General features: G+C 42.7%; 1 protein-coding gene across 1 annotated transcript in view; it reads right to left on the bottom strand.

The window, feature by feature from the left end:
* rundc3b (RUN domain containing 3b) overlaps positions 1-19470 on the bottom strand; it is a 171912-nt gene that overhangs the window by 126218 nt on the left and 26224 nt on the right. The window contains exon 2 of the mRNA XM_070881341.1: positions 10917-11032. Coding sequence (XP_070737442.1) covers positions 10917-11032 — 116 coding nt within the window. The remainder of the gene's footprint in view (positions 1-10916; positions 11033-19470) is intronic.

Raw genomic sequence — 19470 nt, 5'->3', positions numbered from 1 at the left:
CCTGATAAGTACTCTGGGATGCAGACTAAGTGGCTTTCGAAATAGTGGATGCATTGGTAGTCATTTTCCAACATTCTATCGACTCTGGATCAGTTCCTATGGACTGGGGGGTAGCTAATGTAACACCACTTTTTAAAAAAGGAGGGAGAGAGAAAACAGGTAATTATAGACCAGTTAGCCTGACATCAGCAGTGGGGAAAATGTTGGAATCAATTATTAAAGATGAAATAGCAGCGCATTTGGAAAGCAGTGACAGGATCGGTCCAAGTCAGCATGGATTTATGAAAGGGAGATTATACTTGACAAATCTTCTAGAATGTTTTGAGGATGTAACTTGTAGAGTGGGCAAGGGAGATCCAGTGGATGTGATGTATTTGGACTTTCAAAAGGCTTTGACAAGTTCCCACAAGAGATTGGTGTGCAAAATTAAAGCACATCATATTGGGGGTAATGTATTGACGTGGATAGAGAACTGGTTGGCAGACAGAAAGCAGAGAGTTGGGATAAACAGCTCCTTTTCAGAATGGTAGGCAGTGACTAGTGGGGTGCCGCAGGGCTCAGTGCTGGGACCCCAGCTCTTTACAATATACATCAATGATTTAGATGATGGAATTGAGAGTAATATCTCCAAGTTTGCAGATGACACTAAGCTGGGTGGCAGTGTGAGCTGTGAGGAGGATGCTAAGAGGCTGCAGGGCGACTTGAACAGGTTAGGTGAGTGGGCAAATGCATGGCAGATGCAGTATAATGTGGATAAATGTGAGGTTATCTACTTTGGTAGCAAAAACACGAAGGCAGAATATTATCTGAATGGTGGCAGATTAGGAAAAGGGGAGGTGAAACGAGACCTGGGTGTCATGGTACATCAGTCATTGGAAGTTGGCATGCAGGTACAGCAGGCAGTGAAGGCGGCAAATGGTATGTTGGCCTTCATAGCTAGGGGATTTGAGTATAGGAGCAGGGAGGTCTTACTGCAGTTGTACAGGGCCTTGGTGAGGCCTCACCTGGAATTGAGTTCAGTTTTAGCCTCCGAATCGGAGGAAGGACATTCTTGCTATTGAGCGAGTGCAGCGAAAGTTCACCAGACTGATTCCCTGGATGGCAGGACTGACATATGAGGAGAGACTGGATTGACTGGGCCTGTATTCACTGGAGTTTAGAAGGATGAGAGGGGATCTCAGAAACATATAAAATTCTGACGCGACTGGACAGGTTAGATGCAGAAAGAATGTTCCCGATGTTGGGGAAGTCCAGAACCAGGGGACACAGGGTCTAAGGATAAGAGGAGAAACTTCTTCACTCAATGAGTTGTTAACCTATGGAATTCCCTACAGCAGAGAGTTGTTGATGCCAGTTCGTTGTATATATTCAAGAGGGAGTAGGATATGGCCCTTACGGCTAAAGGGATCAAGGGGTATGGAGAGAAAGCAGGAAAGGGGTACTGAGGTGAATGATCAGCCATGATCTTATTGAATGGTGGTGCAGGCTCAAAGAGCCGAATGGCCTACTGCTGCACCTATTTTCTATGTTACCACCCAGAATTGTAACTCGTGCACCGCTCCATCGTAGGAGACGTTTACAGCAGCAATGCCGATTACGGGAATCAGTCCCTTTGTGTACCTTCTCCGTTAAGTATGAATGGAGGTCAGGACTGGTCTGGAGGCCTGCTGCACCACAATTTAATCAAAAGTCTTTTTGCTCATTATGGACTGGCTTGCACCAGTGTCCAGCTCCATGGACACTGGGAGTCCATTTAATTGAACCTTCAGCATTATTGGGGACACTTTTGTGGTAAATGTGTGGACCCCATTTACCTCTGCCTTCTCAGTCTGAGGCTGTGGTTCGTCATGATCCACCGTGGATCTGTTCTCCTCTGCAACATGGTAGTTTGCAAGATTAGCAGCTTGCCTACACACATGTTGGAGGTGTTCCATTGTTCCACAGCCCTTGCAAACGTATCCTTTGAAGCGGCATGAATGGAAACGATGATCACCCCCGCAGCGCCAACAAGGTGTTAATGGCCTTATTCCACCAGCAAGGTGGGTGAATACATGAGTCATCTGCGGACGTGCAGCTGCAGGCGTGCAAGTCCTGCCCTGTACATTTCGATTCGAAAACAACATTACTTTGTTCACAGTACGTGCAGCAGCACTCGTGTGCTGAGAAATTTGTTTGGTATTGTCACTGGTGGCGATAAACGCCTGGACTATCGCTATGGCTTTACTCCAGGTTGGGGTCTCTACAGTCAAGCGTTTGCGATGTATTACTTCATGGCCAATGCCAAGTACAAAGAAGTCCCTGAGCATGTGCCCCAAGTGTCCTTCAAATTCGCAATGTCCTGCAAGGCGCCTTAGCTCGGCGACATAGCTCGCCACTTCCTGGCCTTCAGACTTCGTGTGCGTGTAGAACCGATACCTCGCCATCAGAACGCTTTCCTTCGGGTTTAGATGCTCCCGGACCAGTGTACACAACTCATCGTTTGACTTGTCTGTGGGTTTCGCTGGAGCGAGCAGATTTTTAAAATGAGGCCATACGTTGGTGCCCCGCAAATGGTGAGGAGGATCGCCTTTCCTTTGGCAGCGTTCATTTCTCCTTCCAGCTCGTTGGCCATGTAGTATTGGTTGAGTTGCTCCATGAAGGTTTCCCAATCATCTCCCTTTGAAAATTTTTCCAGGATGCCCGCGATTCTCTGCATTATTGCGGTGGGGTTCATCGTCTGTATCTCGTCGCCAGTTGTTATGTCTTGAATAAAGAGTCAGACTAGATACTGCATGTTCAAAGTAAGGTGTGACCGTAGTCCTTTATTACAGATCTCAGAGTGCCTCTCCAGCCTGTGAGGCCTCGTTATATACAGGTGCTCCCAAGGGATTGTGGGATTCCTAGGGACTCCAAGGGATAAGCCCTCTGGTGGTTAGACATGGTAGTTACAGGTTTAGATACATAACAGTAAATGATTCATTATACCAATGAGGGTTCTGTGTTAATGTACTGAGTAAATACATTATAAGCAGAATAAAACATAGGAATAAAACTAAGCCTTCATCCTTAATGAGAATAAATCAGTACATTTCTTTAAACTTTTATATATGCATTTGTAAATTAAGATTCTACCCTTTAATGGCTCCTATATCCATTCTGCCGGTCCTTCTGTAACAGTTGAACAATCTCTGGATTGGAGGCCGGAGACATTTATCCAGTGCACTCATTTTAAAACTGGTCATATTTATCCTGTCATGAAACCAGGTTATCCTTTTGTACAGCCTTGAAATCACTTATGAAAGCAGCAAGCCAGCAACATTTGTTATTTTCACATTTTCTCACAAAGTTAGCAAATGCCTTTGTAATGCATGCACATGTGAGGATGCTCCCAAGTTTGTAGAGCTGTTGCAATTTCTGCGGTTTGGAGGAATCAGTGTTCTACATATATGTTCAATGTGTGAGGTTGCAACCCCTCTTCCATTATTTGAAGGGACTGCTCCTCAAGTTCTGGTTGCACTTTAGTCCCTCGTTCCTGATCTTTGGGCACCCTGTGCGGAAGGGAACGGGCAAGTCGGAAGGTCTCCTCGTAGGACTGCTCCTGGGCATGGCCAAGGGGGCCATCAGCCGGTCCAGGCAGCGAGCAGTCGTTCAGCCCGACTGCCTGCCTCTCTTCCGTGGTTACATCCGAGCCAGGGTGTCCCTGCAGATGGAGCACGCATTGTCCACCGGTACACTCGCGGCCTTCCGAGAGAGGTGGGCGCCGGAGGGACTGGAGCACATCACCACCCCCAGCAACCAAATTTTAATTTGATCTGTTTCATGTCTAAAGTTTAATTTGTTCATTTATTGGTGTTGGTGCCCCTTTAATCAGTGTAAAGCTGTTGCAAGCATCCGGACCACCACGCGGGGGCTGCCTGACTTTTACCAGGAACTCATCAGGGTCTGAAACAAAGTCACTACCAAGCGCAGTTCTCCCCCCGTCTGGAGTGGCGGCTGTCCTTTGGGAGCTGCTGCTCAGGAATCTGCACCGCCACAAGCACGGTTTTAGGTGGCAGGTGGACGATAGGCTGTGTTTGGCAAGGTGACCAGGATCAGGGAACTACTGGGTGGTGGAGGAGCGGGCTGGATGGCGCCGGAAGAGCTGGCATGACGCCTGTCCGGCACGCAGCCAATACCATCGAGTCGCTAAAAACAGCACTGGTCCTGACTCCGTTAGGTATGTCGAGGATGCTCAAGCATGTGGGGCGATCCTCTCCAAACTGATCCCCATCCGGATGGAATTCCTCATTGGCGCCAAGCCCCGAAACCTCCTTCGGGTTCACGGACTCCCAGGCCGCCTGCAATTTCTGCGGTCTGGAAGAGTCTGTGTTCCATAGTTAATGTGGAGTATGTCAGGTTGAAGCTCCTGTTCCAATATTTGAAGAGGCTGCTCCTCAAATTCTGGTTGCACTTCAATCCCACACTAAGTGGTTTCCCCAAGGTGTTTTCGACACACCCCCACATTACACTAGTTCTAGACCTGGGAGTGATTACTGTACTGAACAGATGAATAAGTCACGGACAAATACCTCGGTCTCAACTGGCAATGCTTTATTAAAGCTAAACGTACACCTGCACCCAGTAAAACCACACACCCTGGTGTGTAAAACAAACAAATGCAGTACAATACACAGTGTGGCCTGTCTAACAGGCCCTCAACGTGAAGTTCCCCTGTAAACCCTTAAGAATTTGGTTGGGAGAATGCACGATACCACCTCACACCATGGCTGTGATCTGAAAAGATGTTTGAGCAGAAATGTTCATGGCTTACTCGCTGCTTCTTCCGATGAAAAGGTGTCTCTTCTCGATCACAATACGGAGGGTTGGATTCTTGTAGGGGCAAAGCAGCGAGAAAGAAAGCGAGAGAAAAGAGAGAAAAGAGAGAAAAGAGAGAAAAGAGAGAAAAGAGAGAAAAGAGAGAAGAGAGAGAAGAGAGAGAAGAGAGAGAAGAGAAGAGAAAAGAGCGAAAAGAGAGCGAAGAGCGAAAAGAGAGCGAAGAGCGAAAAGAGAGCGAAGAGCGAAAAGAGAGCGAAGAGCGAAAAGAGAGCGAAGAGCGAAAAGAGAGCGAAGAGCGAAAAGAGAGCGAAGAGCGAAAAGAGAGCGAAGAGCGAAAAGAGAGCGAAGAGCGAAAAGAGAGCGAAGAGCGAAGAGCGAAAAGAGAGCGAAGAGCGAAGAGCGAAAAGAGAGCGAAGAGAGAAAAGAGCGAAAAGAGAGCGAAGAGAGAAAAGAGCGAAAAGAGAGAGAGAGAGAGAGAGAGAGAGAGAGAGAGAGAGAGAGAGAGAGAAGAGAGAGAGAGAGAGAGAAGAGAGAGAGAGAGAGAAGAGAGAGAGAGAGAGGAGAGAGAGAGAGAGAGAGAGAGAGAAGAGAGAGAAGAGAGAAGAGAGAAGAGAGAGGAGAGAGGAGAGAGGAGAGAGAGGAGAGAGGAGAGAGGAGAGGAGAGAGAAGAGAGAGGAGAGAAGAGAGAGGAGAGAAGAGAGAGGAGAGAAGAGAGAGGAGAGAAGAGAGAGGAGAGAAGAGAGAGGAGAGAAGAGAGAGGAGAGAAGAGAGAGGAGAGAAGAGAGAGGAGAGAAGAGAGAGGAGAGAAGAGAGAGGAAAGGAGAGAGAGAAAAGGAGAGAAGAGAGAGAGAGAGAAAAGGAGAGAGAGAAAAGAGAGAGAGAGAGAGAAAAGAGAGAGAGAGAGAAAAGAGAGAGAGAGAGAAGAGAGAGAGAGAAAAGAGAGAGAGAGAAAAGAGAGAGAGAGAGAAAAGAGAGAGAGAGAGAAAAGAGAGAGAGAGAGAAAAGAGAGAGAGAGAGAAAAGAGAGAGAGAGAGAGAGAGAGAGAGAGAGAGAAAAGAGAGAGAGAAGAGAGAGAGAGAGAAAGAGAGAGAGAGAAAGAGAGAGAGAGAAAAGAGAGAGAGAGAGAAAAGAGAGAGAGAGTGTGAGTGTGAGTGTGTGTGAGAGAGTGTGAGAGAGTGTGTGTGTGTGAGAGAGTGTGAGGAGAGAGAGGACCACCTTTTATATCCAAGTCTGTTTGCCCTTCCTGGGTCAGTGCTGTTGGAGGCTTCATGTTGGTGTGTCTTCCTTTGGCCTTTGTTTCAAGGTTTCCTGTGGGTATGTCTTCTGCTTTTACCCAATAAAGTTCCTTGTTTGAGGCTTCCTGTGTTTAAGTCCAATGATGGATTTTCACATCCAGGCCATCTGGGCTTAATGGCTCTCCATTGTTCTGGTAACCCATCCAGGTAATCACTGATTGACGAGGTCACCTTGCCCAACAATGGACTCCATTAGCCCATCTCCTGCCTTATGTTGGCCATTGTTATTCCAGACTCCCTGCCCATCATTCTAAGTCCAACATGGAGCCGCACCTGGGCTCCTCCCACAAACAGCTTCCAGCTTTCTTTCTGTGGTGAGAATAATATTAAACACAATGTCCAGACAATGTCCAATAAATCCTTGGAGGGTTCGATGCTTCCAGTCCTTACAATGCTCCTGATCTTTGGGCATCCTGTGTGGAGTGGAGCGGGCAGGTTGGAAGGCCTCCTCGTAGGACTGTTCCTGGGCATGGCCAAGATGGCCATTAACTGGTCCAGGCAGTGGACGGTTGAGGAGGTCGTTCAGCCCGACTGCCTGCCTCTCTTCTGCCATTACGTTTGAGCCAGGGTGTCCCTGGGAGATGGAGGACGCAGTGTCCAACGGTACACTCGCGGCCTTCCATGAGAGGTGGGCGCCAGAGGGACTGGAATGCATTATCACCCCCGGAAACCAAATTTTAATTTGATTTACGGTTTCGTTGAAGTTTAATGTTGTTAATTTGTGGGGTCTAGTACCAGTGTCAAAAGGAAGCATTTGATTTAAGTTTCAACAACAATAGTTGTAGAGCTGTTGCCTTGTGAGTGGCTGAGCCAGTCACGTGATGTTCACAAGACTCAATAAAACCCCATTCAGTTGAGTCTAGGTCATCCACGATGAGGTATGCAGTTGTGAGCCTAGTGGATGAACTGGTAATATGTAATATAATTGCTAAACCTTTGCTATTAAGAACTAGTTGGTTTATTAACAATGTGTTGCTATGAATTCTTAAGCAAAGAACCCATGAAGCAAATACATTACAGTCACCAACAGTAAATCGTGAAAATCCAAAAACATGAAAAGGAGGGAAAGTGTGAAGTAAATCTAAGAAAAGAGGAAAGGGAGTGGGGAGTTAAGAAAAAGGCGAGAGAAAACAAGGGAACTGGAAAATAGATACGCCTGTATGTATATTTTTTAAAGCTTAAAAGCAACAAATAAAACAATACTAAAAGAAACAAGATAAATCAGATGCTGAGAATTTCACTATAGCTTTAAGGATCAGGACTAGCTGATGGCAACAACTTACATTTCTATAGCACGTCTCATAGGGACAGATATCAGATAGAGCTTTACAGGGTGGTGGACAGACAGCAGCTGCAAAGTATGCAAGGGAAACGAGGAAAAATGTCGTCAAGGAGAAAACTCTTGAGGGAGTAGCTGCGAGCAGGAGAGAAAGAGGGCTCCCGAGGGCAGGGATATAATGGCTGAAAGAGCAGCTACCAAAAGGTTGAGGGGGGAATAAGAGCAACAATGAATATGGAGTTCTCCAGTATCAGAGGGGTGGAGAGTGAATACAGAGATATATGTCTGGAGATCGCCAAGGTATGGCTGAAGAGAAGCCACGGAGGGAGGTGAAGGCAAGGATGGAGATCTTAAAGTCACTCACTGGGCATGGGGAGCAAGAGAGCTCAGTGTCATTGCAATTCAGCTGAACATGTTCTGGATTTGGATCTCAAGTCTGGCTTTTAGAGAATCGAACATTGGTACGGGCATTGTGCGAGGCGTCAGGCAGTATGGAGATGACGACAGCTTGGCTGGAGGAGTCCAGTAACAGCATAAGCAGAACACTGAAGGTCAGCTTTGCAATCCACCTTGATCATGTGCCAGCACCAGTGGAGGCCCCATGACAAAGGCCATAAAGGCAGTCTGTACTTCTTCCATGGATGCTCTCAGAGGCTGGGGGTGCCAGGTGAGTGAGTTCAGTCTCCTCCAGCCAACAGGGAGTGAGTTGAAAACAAGCATCACTTGGAGCTTCACTGACCTAACTGGGACCATTAGGTCTGCTTTCCTGCAGATCAGTGGTCATGTTGAACCAGTGCCCATTATTAGTGGGATGGCATGGACATTGGTGTAGTCCCTCATGATGGCAGCATTTGCAAGCCCTTCTCTAACCTCTTCCAAAGCCTGCCCATATGACAAAATAATTGATGGATCAGGCTGCCCATGCAAATGCAGTCTGCAGCAATTACACTGGCAGCTTACACTGCATGTCTCCTCCAAACCCTATAGTGCATATATTCCTGAATGTGCATAATAGTGCTCCACCATGGTATTTATTAGTAGTGATGCTCTAAATTTCAATGTGCCTAGCCCTATACATCCTAGTGGTTACATTTTAACTCTACCAGAATGATACCAGGGCTAAAAGGGTTAAAATACGAGGACAGGTTGCTTAGACTAGACTTATATTCTATCAAATATAGAAGATTAAGGGGTGATCTAATTGAGGTGCTTAAGATAATTAAAGAAACTGATAGGGTAGAGAGAGAAACTATTTACTCTGGTAGGGGAGTCCAGAACAAGGGAGCATAACCTTAAAATTAGAGCTAAGCCATTCCGGGGTGATGTCAGGAAGCACTTCTTCACATGAAGGGTAGTTTGGAACAAAAGTCCAGATAAACAAAGTAGAGTTGAACTGAAAAATTTATGATAGGAATAGATAACATTCATTAATGGGTAATCGTCCCTAAAGCAACATCACCAAAATATGTTAACTGGTCATTCGTTACATTGCCATTTCCAGCTGCACAGCAAAATGAGTACATAGCAAAATAATTCTGTGTATGTGAAGTGCTTTTTCATATACAGCAAGATAGGAACATAAGAAACAGGAGCAGGAGTAGGCCATACGGCCCCTCGAGCCTGCTCCACCATTTAATACGATCATTTAACACTTCCCTGCCCGCTCTCCATAACCCCTTATTCCCTTATTGTTTAAGAAACTGTCTATTTCTGTCTTAAATTTATTCAATGTTCCAGCTTCCACAGTTCTCTGAGGCAGCGAATTCCACAGATCCAAAACCCTCAGAAGAAATTTCCCCTCATCTCAGTTTTAAATGGGCGGCACCTTATTCTAAGATCATGCCCTCTAGTTCTAGTCTCCCTTATCAGTTAAAACATCCTCTCTGCATCCACCTTGTTAAGCGCCCTCATAATCTTATACGCTTCGATAAGATCACCTCTCATTCTTCTGAATTCCAATGAGTAGAGGCCCAACCTACTCAACCTTTCCTCATAAGTCAACCCCTCATCTCTGGAATCAATCTAGTGAACCTTCTCTGAACTGCTTCCAAAGCAAGTATATCCTTTCGTAAATATGGAAACCAAAACTGCACGCAGTATTCCAGGTGTGGCCTGGATGTTATACAAATGCATGTTTGTTCTTTCCTTCTATCAATAAGTCAGATAGTGGCAGTCTGCAAGATCCCACTGTGAAGAGAATTTATGCTCAGAAACAATCAGTCTACAGCAGCACTTAAAAATTTTGATTAAATAAATAATTGGTAGTCTGAGAAAATCTCTTGCAGCCTGGGGTCCAGTTTACAGAATCCACTGTTTTTCCAAGCATCAACCATGAAGTGGGATGGCACTTTGGCACACCCCACTGGAGCTTCCAGACCTCTGCTAACATATTGTGACATCATAATATGGCCAGCTCCCATTCTCAGTTATTTGTGGCAAGTTCCACATGGAAGCCATTAATTTCTCCAGGGGGAGGGGAGGGGGGGGGGGGGGGGGGAAAGAGAAAACAATCACTCCGTAGGTTATCGTGTCTATTTCAGTAGCCAGTTATTGAGCAGTATTGGTAGAAATCTTAGACAAGGCCAGCAGCATGCCATTTTTGTCACAGAAAGATCATGAAAGGGGAGTAAATTGTTTCTTCACCCCCATCCCACTGTGCTTCCCCCGCCCCCAGAGGGAAAAAAAAAAAGACAAAAACCAGAGGAATACTTTTAGCCTTCAAATAATTTGTTTGTAAACTTTATGTTGAACAGTGATATCTGACCACAACATCAAGTTATGATTTCGAGGGACTGCCCATGCTGATTTATACCTGTGAAATGGAACTTGATGTATTCTTCAGCCAATTCTGAATCAATCTATATTCAGTTTCCATACATCTACCTACCTTGCTTGCTTGTGAGTAGGGTTTGGTTGGGGATAAATATAAAAACGACATCTGTAACAACTTCAACCCATGTCTGCGAACTGAAGCAAGATTAACACCAGCAGGGCTTTAAATGTGGGTCACTCTACAGCAGTGTGAGAAATTATACACTATTTATTGTTTCACTCACACACGCAAAACAAAAAAAATCTGCCCCATTTTGACACTCTCCAACTTCCAAAATATTTTGCTTCCATTTTCCACTTGTACCAGCTGGGAATGGAGCATTAGGCATTTGTCAGTGTAGGTGTTTGCTTGTTTCGTGCCAGGCCTCCCCCAGAAATTGTCTTTCCTTATATACTGGCACTGAAATTTACAAAAGTAATGGATTTTATCCAAGTGCAAAATCACTCAAATTTGCAACCATTTTGAAATCTCAGTATTATAGAACATCACGATTGCTCATTGATGCTTTCTACAAATGAAAATGCAGTACATTTCTACAACTTGAATTTTCACTTATGTCCCCATTCCAACAACTTGTAAACTTTATAAATCTATTAATTTCCACACTGAAGTTCTTACCCCACTTCTGATGCTGACAATGCATTTGATAAACAAATGCATTCCAGTTGGGTCTTTCCAATTTTTTGCAATTTGCACACAGAGCAGAAAATGTTACCTTTGAGACGATGACTCAGGACTTGCTCCAGAATAGCTGCAAAGTTTGTAAATTCAGAACACGAGTCGTCAATGGTCTCAAAACAGGAGCGATCAATTAGGGTCTTGACAGAAAACCTGCAAAAGGCAAACAACAAAATTTCAGATCTAAGATTCAAATACAGCAGGCTGTGAAAAGATAGCAATACTCAAAGCAACACCAAAATGAAAGGGTGACATATGTTTAAGCTGACATTCAGCTGATTAACATTTCATTAGAAAAAAAAACTTATTCACTGGAATTGGTGGGTGCCAGTATCAGACAATCAGATCAATTAGAAAGTGGGACTGGAGTCTGTCAAAACCAGACATTACTTTTTCTCATCTTGGTTATGGATGTGGTACAGGAAGAAACGTTTTAAGATGAGCTGATGGTTTCTGAGTGTCAGAGTTGCAGGGAACAGGACACTCAGGAGAGGAGAAAATTGAAGATGAGAAAACAAAAACAAAAACAAAAGCCCAAGAAGCTCCTAGACGAGAAGCCAAACTAAGAGCAGTAGGAGAAATCTTGTCTATTTTGATAGGAATTAGGTTCTGCTCCCAGGATTCTACCAATGGGGAACAGTGACAAGAACTAGGATTAGGAGCATTTCTAGATTTTATTTCAACGAGTCATTTCTGCAACAGGTTTATAGACTTCAACAAGCATTAAAATGAAGAATCTTCCACAACCTGTAGATCACACAAAGATGATATCAGGAAAATAAACTTTCCCTTTAAATGGTCATTATCAGGACCACTGGTTTACAGTGACTGAATAATCTATATCTATTTTCAATTCATGGGATTTTTACTGGCTTTTTGGGGACCGCATCTTGTGATCCCATTTTTCCACTGAAATCACCTGCCACAAACTACAAGATTGCTCAATTCAAGACAATTTACCAAATCGATATTTATAAATTGTCGTAAACTACAACCCAGTTCAGGAATACAGAGCTAGCCAAGAATCAAACCATAAATCAAATGATACTGTAAATACCAACCTAATCTCTAGGATTTACAGAAATAATGCCCTCCAGTACATCAAAGCTTTCAGTTGAAATTAAAATGGAGTGATACATGTTTATCAAGATAGTCGGAGTCAATGATGAGAGAAAGTGGGAGGGGGTGGTAACTAGGAGAGACTGTGATTGATGTTACTGCAGCATTGGCAGACAGACGGGACAAGCATGATGGGCCAAACAAGCTACTAAAATATGTCTCCATTTGAAGGTTAAATTTAGCTCCCATAACACAGTAAGACAGAAGCAATTACTACCAGGCTGCAGGAAAATCCAGCACATTGCAATAATTTCACTAACATGTTTAGAGAGACCTAACCCTTTCACATCCAAAAAAGATGTCTAACTTTGATAGGAAAGTGGGTAGAAAAACATTATTAGAAGTGGCGTATTCTAGTAATTCTGCAGGTAATCTATACGTCAGATGAAATTCAGCAATACGTAGAGTGGAATGAAAATGTAAAAACACTTGAGATACTGATTTTGTTGTTTATTGCTTCAAATGGCAATTTTTTTTTAATGTTAATCTTTGGAGCAACAAGGAGGCATGGCTGCTGCTTGCACCTGATAATTCGGTCTCTGGGGAACGAAGGATGGAAATTGGCTTTAGGAATGCGAACCTAAGAGACCATGTGATTTTCACATTTGATTTATTTTCCTGAATACATTTTTTTTTAAATGGACCCGAATTTGCAGTCAAAATAATGGTGTTAAAGGCGTACACCATTATTATCGTGTAAAAAAAAAAATGGCAGAGATATGGCGTGAGTTGAGAATCATCACAAATTGCCAGATGATTTGCACCGTTCCCCCCGCAAAAATGGGATCTTGCCGTCAATCTCCCAATGAGTGGATTTTCGCCATAAATATAAATTAAACTCGCCGCAGAAAGTTAGGGCTGGTATTTCACAACACAAAATCCCTTTTAATTACAAGATTTATGCTTCTGCAATGCCAGTCAACCTTGGAGGCCCAGAATGAGAACACCACCACCTGTGGAGTCTCACTCCTGCTTGCAGTAAATTGTTGAGGTTTTTTGTTAATTTAATATTTTAAATTTTCTACTTTAAATTGTTTTCTTACTTTTCCTGTCTTTTTTTTTCCCCCTTACTTTCTCCAATCTTTCTTTCCCTCTCTATTTCTCTGTGTCTAATTTGACTTTAATTCATCCACTCTAATTCACCCCATTTCCTTCTCTGTCCTTCCACCTTTTCATTCTCTATCCTTAAAGTACATGGGTCAAGGAGATAGATTGTTGGTCCCATCGTTCAAATGCCCTTTGACCTCACTGCATTATCAATTCGCACATCCAGCAATTTGCAACACAAAATCTTTTCAAGTCAACGGGTGAAGAAAAAGAATCCTACTCACGGGGCATGATTCTCCACTCCAGCAAATTCTGGCCCAATGTGAAATCAGCTGCAAGCAATACACACCAAGTCAAAAATAAAACCAAATGCTCAGAGTTGGAAAACTTGGGGTTTACAGAGAAATGACAGCATCGAATCAGGCCATTCGGCCCAATTGGTCTATGCCAGTGTTTATGCTCCACACAAACCTCCCCCCACCCGATTCATCGAACCACATCAGAATATCCTATTCTTTTCTCCCTCATGTACTTATCTAGCTTCCCTTTAAATGCATCTATGCTATTCGCCTCAACTACTCCACACGGTAGCAAGTTCCACATTCTAAGCACTCTGGATGAAGCAGTTTCTCCTGAATTGCTTAATGGATTTATTACTGATTAAAACAAATAAAATACATCAAGTAAAAAAATGCTTACAACATTCTTCACAAAATACAAAATACGTTAGTGACTTGTTCCCCATGGAACTTTGTTCAGCACTCTGCAGATGACTGAAGGTGCACTCTATGCTGGTGCTACCAGTCAATAGAGAGATGGGGAAACACTGAGCATCAAATTGGAAAGGCAACTGCATGCACTGCACCAAATTACTGATTCCCCACTTGGCCAAAAAATTGTACTCCTGGCACTCACATCCAACTATTACAATTACATGCTAGGCAAAGCCCACTGAATTTTGCATCGAATTTAAACAATTTGGCTAAACTCCATGTTCTTTTTTATTAATATGGCAGGAAACCCTGAGTCACCTGGAGGGTGGAAGGAATCCAAAGCTAAAGGGCTACTGTACTTAAAAAGAGGATGACTCTGGTGAACTGGTTGCTGTACAATTGTGATGAAGAACTCCATTCATGGAGAGCCTGCAGGTGGTAGGGCTCAGGAAAGTTGCTGTTTTCGAGCAGAAGGAATTCCTCCTAATAGAACGACTGTGAAGCAGACATGGCAGGTGGCGGCAAATAAAGTGAAAAGGTCATGGAAGCAAATACACAACATGTTCTCATGACTGAGGAAGGGTGTCATATAATAGTCAATAAGTATTGCCCACTAAAAGAAAAGGCATGCCGATTCTACACTTGTATCAAGCAATCAGCCTATGGCATGATCCCATATCAGTGATGTAGCATGCAAAGCACTATGCCCAATCCTCATACATCACACTGCCCGGACTATGATCCCCATGAAGCTGCAGCTACAACTTCATGGCAGACAAAGACTAAGGCTATCTTTCACTCAGAACTGTTGAGTTTTTTTCACCCACTCACCACATCTCCTCAAAATGACTTGCGTACCGTCCATACCAAGACGACCGTATACTGGGCATTGGGCTGCACCTAGTCTTCAATGCTAAGCAAAACATCTCCAAGTGCTTTGCTTGGTAGGAGAAATGCCCACAACATTCACATGACCTTATGTTGAGCATCATCTGCTGCTTCCCTGAAATTTCCACAATCCCCTTCACATCAGATGGGTGCCACATGTTGCCCGACTAGCCTCCCTCCATGATCTTCCTCACAACAGTGGTAAAGGGAATAATAGTCTTCTGTGGTGAACGTATTGAGAAGAAAGGTGAAGGCATGCAATACCAAAACCACTACTGAACACATCAGCTAGTTTGTGCTTCAAAAACGAGCAAGTCCTAAAGAAGGAAAGAAAGAAGGAAAGAAAGAAGGAAAGAAAGAAAGAAAGAAGGAAAGAAAGAAAGAAAGAAAGAAAGAAAGAAAGAAAGAAAGAAAGAAAGAAAGAAAGAAAGAAAGAAAGAAAGAAAGAAAGAAAGAAAGAAAGAAAGAAAGAAAGAAAGAAAGAAAGAAAGAAAGAAAGAAAGAAAGAAAGAAAGAAAGAAAGAAAGAAAGAAAGAAAGAAAGAAAGAAAGAAAGAAAGAAAGAAAGAAAGAAAGAAAGAAAGAAAGAAAGAAAGAAAGAAAGAAAGAAAGAAAGAAAGAAAGAAAGAAAGAAAGGAAGGAAGGAAGGAAGGAAGGAAGGAAGGAAGAAAGGAAGGAAGGAAGGAAGGAAGGAAGGAAAGAAAGGAAAGAAAGGAAGGAAGGAAGGAAGGAAGGAAGGAAGGAAGGAAGGAAGGAAGGAAGGAAGGAAGGAAGGAAGGAAGGAAGGAAAGAAAGGAAAGAAAGGAAGGAAGGAAGGAAGGAAGGAAGGAAGGAAGGAAGGAAGGAAGGAAGACTTACATGACCACCGGACATCTCAAGAGCACTTTACGGCCAATGAAGTACTTTGAGTGTAGTCACTGTTGTAATGTGAGAAATGTGGCAGTCAATTTGCACACAGCAAGCTCCCACAAACATGACCAGATAATCTGTTTTTGTTATGTTGATTGAGGGATAAAGATTGGCCACGACACCGAGGATAACTCCCCTAGTCTTCTTCGAAATAGTGTCATGGGACCTTTAACGGCCACCTGAGAGAGCAGACAGGGTCTCGGTTTAGCGTCCCTCAGCACTGCACTGGAGTGTCAGCCTAGATTAGTGCTCAAGTCCATGGATTGGGTCTTGAACCCACAACCTTCTGACTCGGAAGCGAGTGTGCTACCCATTGACCACAGCTTTAACTACACTTCCGCTTGGCTATCATCCAGCGAGCAGCGGCTCTGCTTTTATACAGTAATTAATTTGGAGAGGTGGAACACTGGCATTAAAAACATGGAAATAGAATATTCCAGTGCAATTTAAATTGTATTTACATGAGGTGGGCAGAATCATAGCCAGAGGAAAACGTCAACAGGGTTTTTCTTATAAAATAGCAGGAATTCAGTTGGCCCATTTTCCGATTCCAACCACCTTAAATCTGCCATAAACAGGCAGTAAATGGGACAAAAATCTATCAAAAAAGGCACTATTTAAAAACAAGTTCTTTCTTTAATCCTAAAGTCAGAAAGTTTAAGGATATGTAGCATTTTTTTAAAATTCGTTTTCATAGTTTTAAACTTCTTTAACTTAACTCAGAAAAACCCCACCACCTCCCTAAAAAGAAATCACTACATCAACAACTGATGTAACTATAAAATGCCAGACCCTGGGCACTGGGAAAGTTAACCCACTCAGAGACAAGGAAAGATCCTCTTTCATCTTTACCATGGGCATAGTGGTTAGTATGAAATAGAAAATTAGAAACAGAAAAGTGTGTTGTTTAATTAGCCCCAATTACAATCAAATGCAAACATTGTAAAACTGGGCTCAATTCCTGGGGCAGCCATGTCTTGTCCTTCTGTTTCGCTGAAGACATCAAGTAAACTGGGTATTTTAAAATTAGAAAACTTTGTTCACAGAACACTACAAGCAGTTCAGTCCCCCAGTATTTCAAAAACTACACAAGAGTTTCAATTTCAGCACCACCAAAAAGACAGCAATTAAAATCAGAAAGGGTTTATCTACCAAAAAAGCATTACCTCGATATCAAGAATTTGCTGCCAAAATCACAGGAAGCTAGGACTCACCTATTCAAATCCATCATTGTTGAGGGAATATTTGTGCCTGTGTGGAATAGAGTTGAGCCTTCAATAATTAAGTCAGGCTTAACTTAATGGTGAGAAATGTAAGAATTAGTATTCAGATAAAATGTTACTGCAAAAGAATAGTAATTTAGTGTACAGTTTGGTAACTTTTATTCTTTTGAGAAGCTTTTAGTGCAACTTCTTTATATGATGTTATTGTTATTTATTCACTTGTTCAATAAATTCGCTTGGCAATTTAAACCTAAAATGAGATCTGATGTTGTGCCTCTTCATTGTATATCAAAGATGGGGAATTCTGTGAATGCCCAGATTAAATGTAGCAGCTAAAATAATCAAAAAGAGGTTTGCTGTTCATCATTCTGGGCATACTATCGAAAGTGTACCTAGATAGCATGGATAGCAATGTCACATGGAGCTGGGAATCACCGAGAAGAGTACTCTAAAATAACAATCTGTTAAATCTAAAATAAGGAGGTAGGAAAGACCCAAAAACATAACTGTATATGTTTGTTGGTAGCATTTATTAATTTTCATATCTATGAAATGCTGCAGTCACTGGATAACAAGTGACAATATTTTTACAAATGAAAGAAGTTTCACTTGCTTTAAGAATAAAAGTGCTTGTAAAAAAAAAAAACAGCTGGTAAGATCATCAACAAACTGCTGTGTTTAAAAAAATATTAAGAAGATTTCAGTTACAAAGAGCTGGTCCTGATTTCCCAAACAAAGCCTTCACATGGTAGTGATCACAGGACTGAATCCCAGCACCGGCAGACACTTGACTGCATTAATCCTGTCAGTTAATCAGTCAGCAGTCAGAGCGCTATGTGACAAATCTAACTATTTATATACAAGGACATCAGTGAGAAACAGGAAGAAAGGCAAGCTTTGTGGATTCTCTGGTCCCTTCACACACCCGTCAAAAACGAAGAAAAAGGAAAAGATGGAGCAATTACATAGAAGGATTGGAGAATTTTAAAAAAATCAATTTTATAACACATTTCCAAATAAAATGACCACTTTATAGACTGTAAGATTTTAAACTGCTATCAGGCATGAAAATTTGTATTCCAGTACATCAATATTCACACCTTACATGCACAACCACAGTACAGGGTATACAATAGAAATAAAAAACACATTTAGCATCCATTGTAGCATTGGGGCTGCAGTGAGGAGGAGGAGGAGGGTGTTAAATAGGCTGGGAGGCAATTTTACTCTTCTGTGAAAAGACATGTCAGAATCTAAAATCAATTTCAACCTCTAACCTACATGAAGAGGAGAGTTCTATGGCGTTGTCCTGTTTAGAGAATGTGTTGTCAGCAGAACCCCTCTGTGGCTGTACTGTGTGTAGCTGATACATTCTATCAATTCATCAACTGCCATTTAAAGAAACAGCTCTCAGGAAATATGAATTGTTCTACGACACCAACCAATTAGGGTTACCAGCCCTCCAGGATTTACCTAGGGTCCCCAGAGATTGAAGATTAATTCCCTGGACATGTAGGAGAATCATCATAGGGACATTAAAAAAAAAAGTGTTTTTCATTTTCTTTGAATATTTTCATTTATTAGTTTTATTTATTTGAGATGGGTAAAAATGTTGTTTGACTGGGCAGGGCAGTTGAAGGTAAGAGTTCATATGTTGAAACCTCCAGGAATACATCCATTCTAAGTTGGCAACCCTTCAACCAATTCCTCTCTGGCCGAGACACTCCAGTCTCTCGCACCCAACAAACATCTTTTTAAAAAAGATTTCATGCCTTTCACCTGACCTTATTGGACTATAAGCTTTCAAACTGTGGTCAGAGTGAGTGCATGAGGCCATCAGATTTTTAAAAAATATTTGTCAACTTTCTAGCATGTTATTTGTGCTATATACTAATAAACATGTTTTTTAATGATAGTACTGTCTTGCTTGGCTAGTGGGCAGTGTCTTTCTGAAGCTAGCACAAAGCAATACCCAGGAATGACTACACTCCAAAAAATAATGAATTCAGTATGAAGTGCTTTGGCAGATCCGGAGTGTTATATATGGACTTGTATTTACTCTGTACAGCCACCACAGGGCTCTTTCCCTGGAGTCCCAAGGATTCCATAATCCCTTGGGAGCACAGGTATTTAAGGAGGCTTCACAGGTTGGAGAGGCACTCTGGAGACCTGCAACAAAAGACTAAGGTCACACTTTATTTTGAGCTTAGTGTTCAGTCTGACTCTTTCTCCATACTCAACACAGAGGATGTGATGAAGTGCGACGTATCAGGTTCTTTCTTTTTATGTACCAGGTTGCTGGGACCAGTTCATCACTTTCATTGAATACCCCACGTTGAAAAGTTTTAAAATCACAGTATTAGACATGGACAACTGGTGACTTTCTCTGGTAAATTTATGACACGCTCCCTTCCATTGTTTTCACATCATCTTGAAATGTCAGTCAAATGCTTTCCAGCCCTTTGAGAGATGACAGTAACCTGGTTATCGGAACATGCAGCAATTCTAGCTTATCATCTGGATTCAGGTATTACTGACTGTCATCATCATAGGCAGTCCCTCGGAATCGAGGAAGACTTGCTACTGCTCCTGAAGTGAGCTCTTTGGTGGCTGAACAGTCCAATACGAGAGCCACAGACTCTGTCACAGGTGGGACAGATAGTTGTTGAGTGAAGGGGTGGGTGGGACTGGTT

The sequence above is a fragment of the Pristiophorus japonicus genome, chromosome 5 (genome assembly GCF_044704955.1).
Source record: "Pristiophorus japonicus isolate sPriJap1 chromosome 5, sPriJap1.hap1, whole genome shotgun sequence".
In the NCBI taxonomy this organism is placed as follows: domain Eukaryota; kingdom Metazoa; phylum Chordata; class Chondrichthyes; family Pristiophoridae; genus Pristiophorus; species Pristiophorus japonicus.
This window is presented reverse-complemented; position numbering and strand designations above follow the sequence as displayed.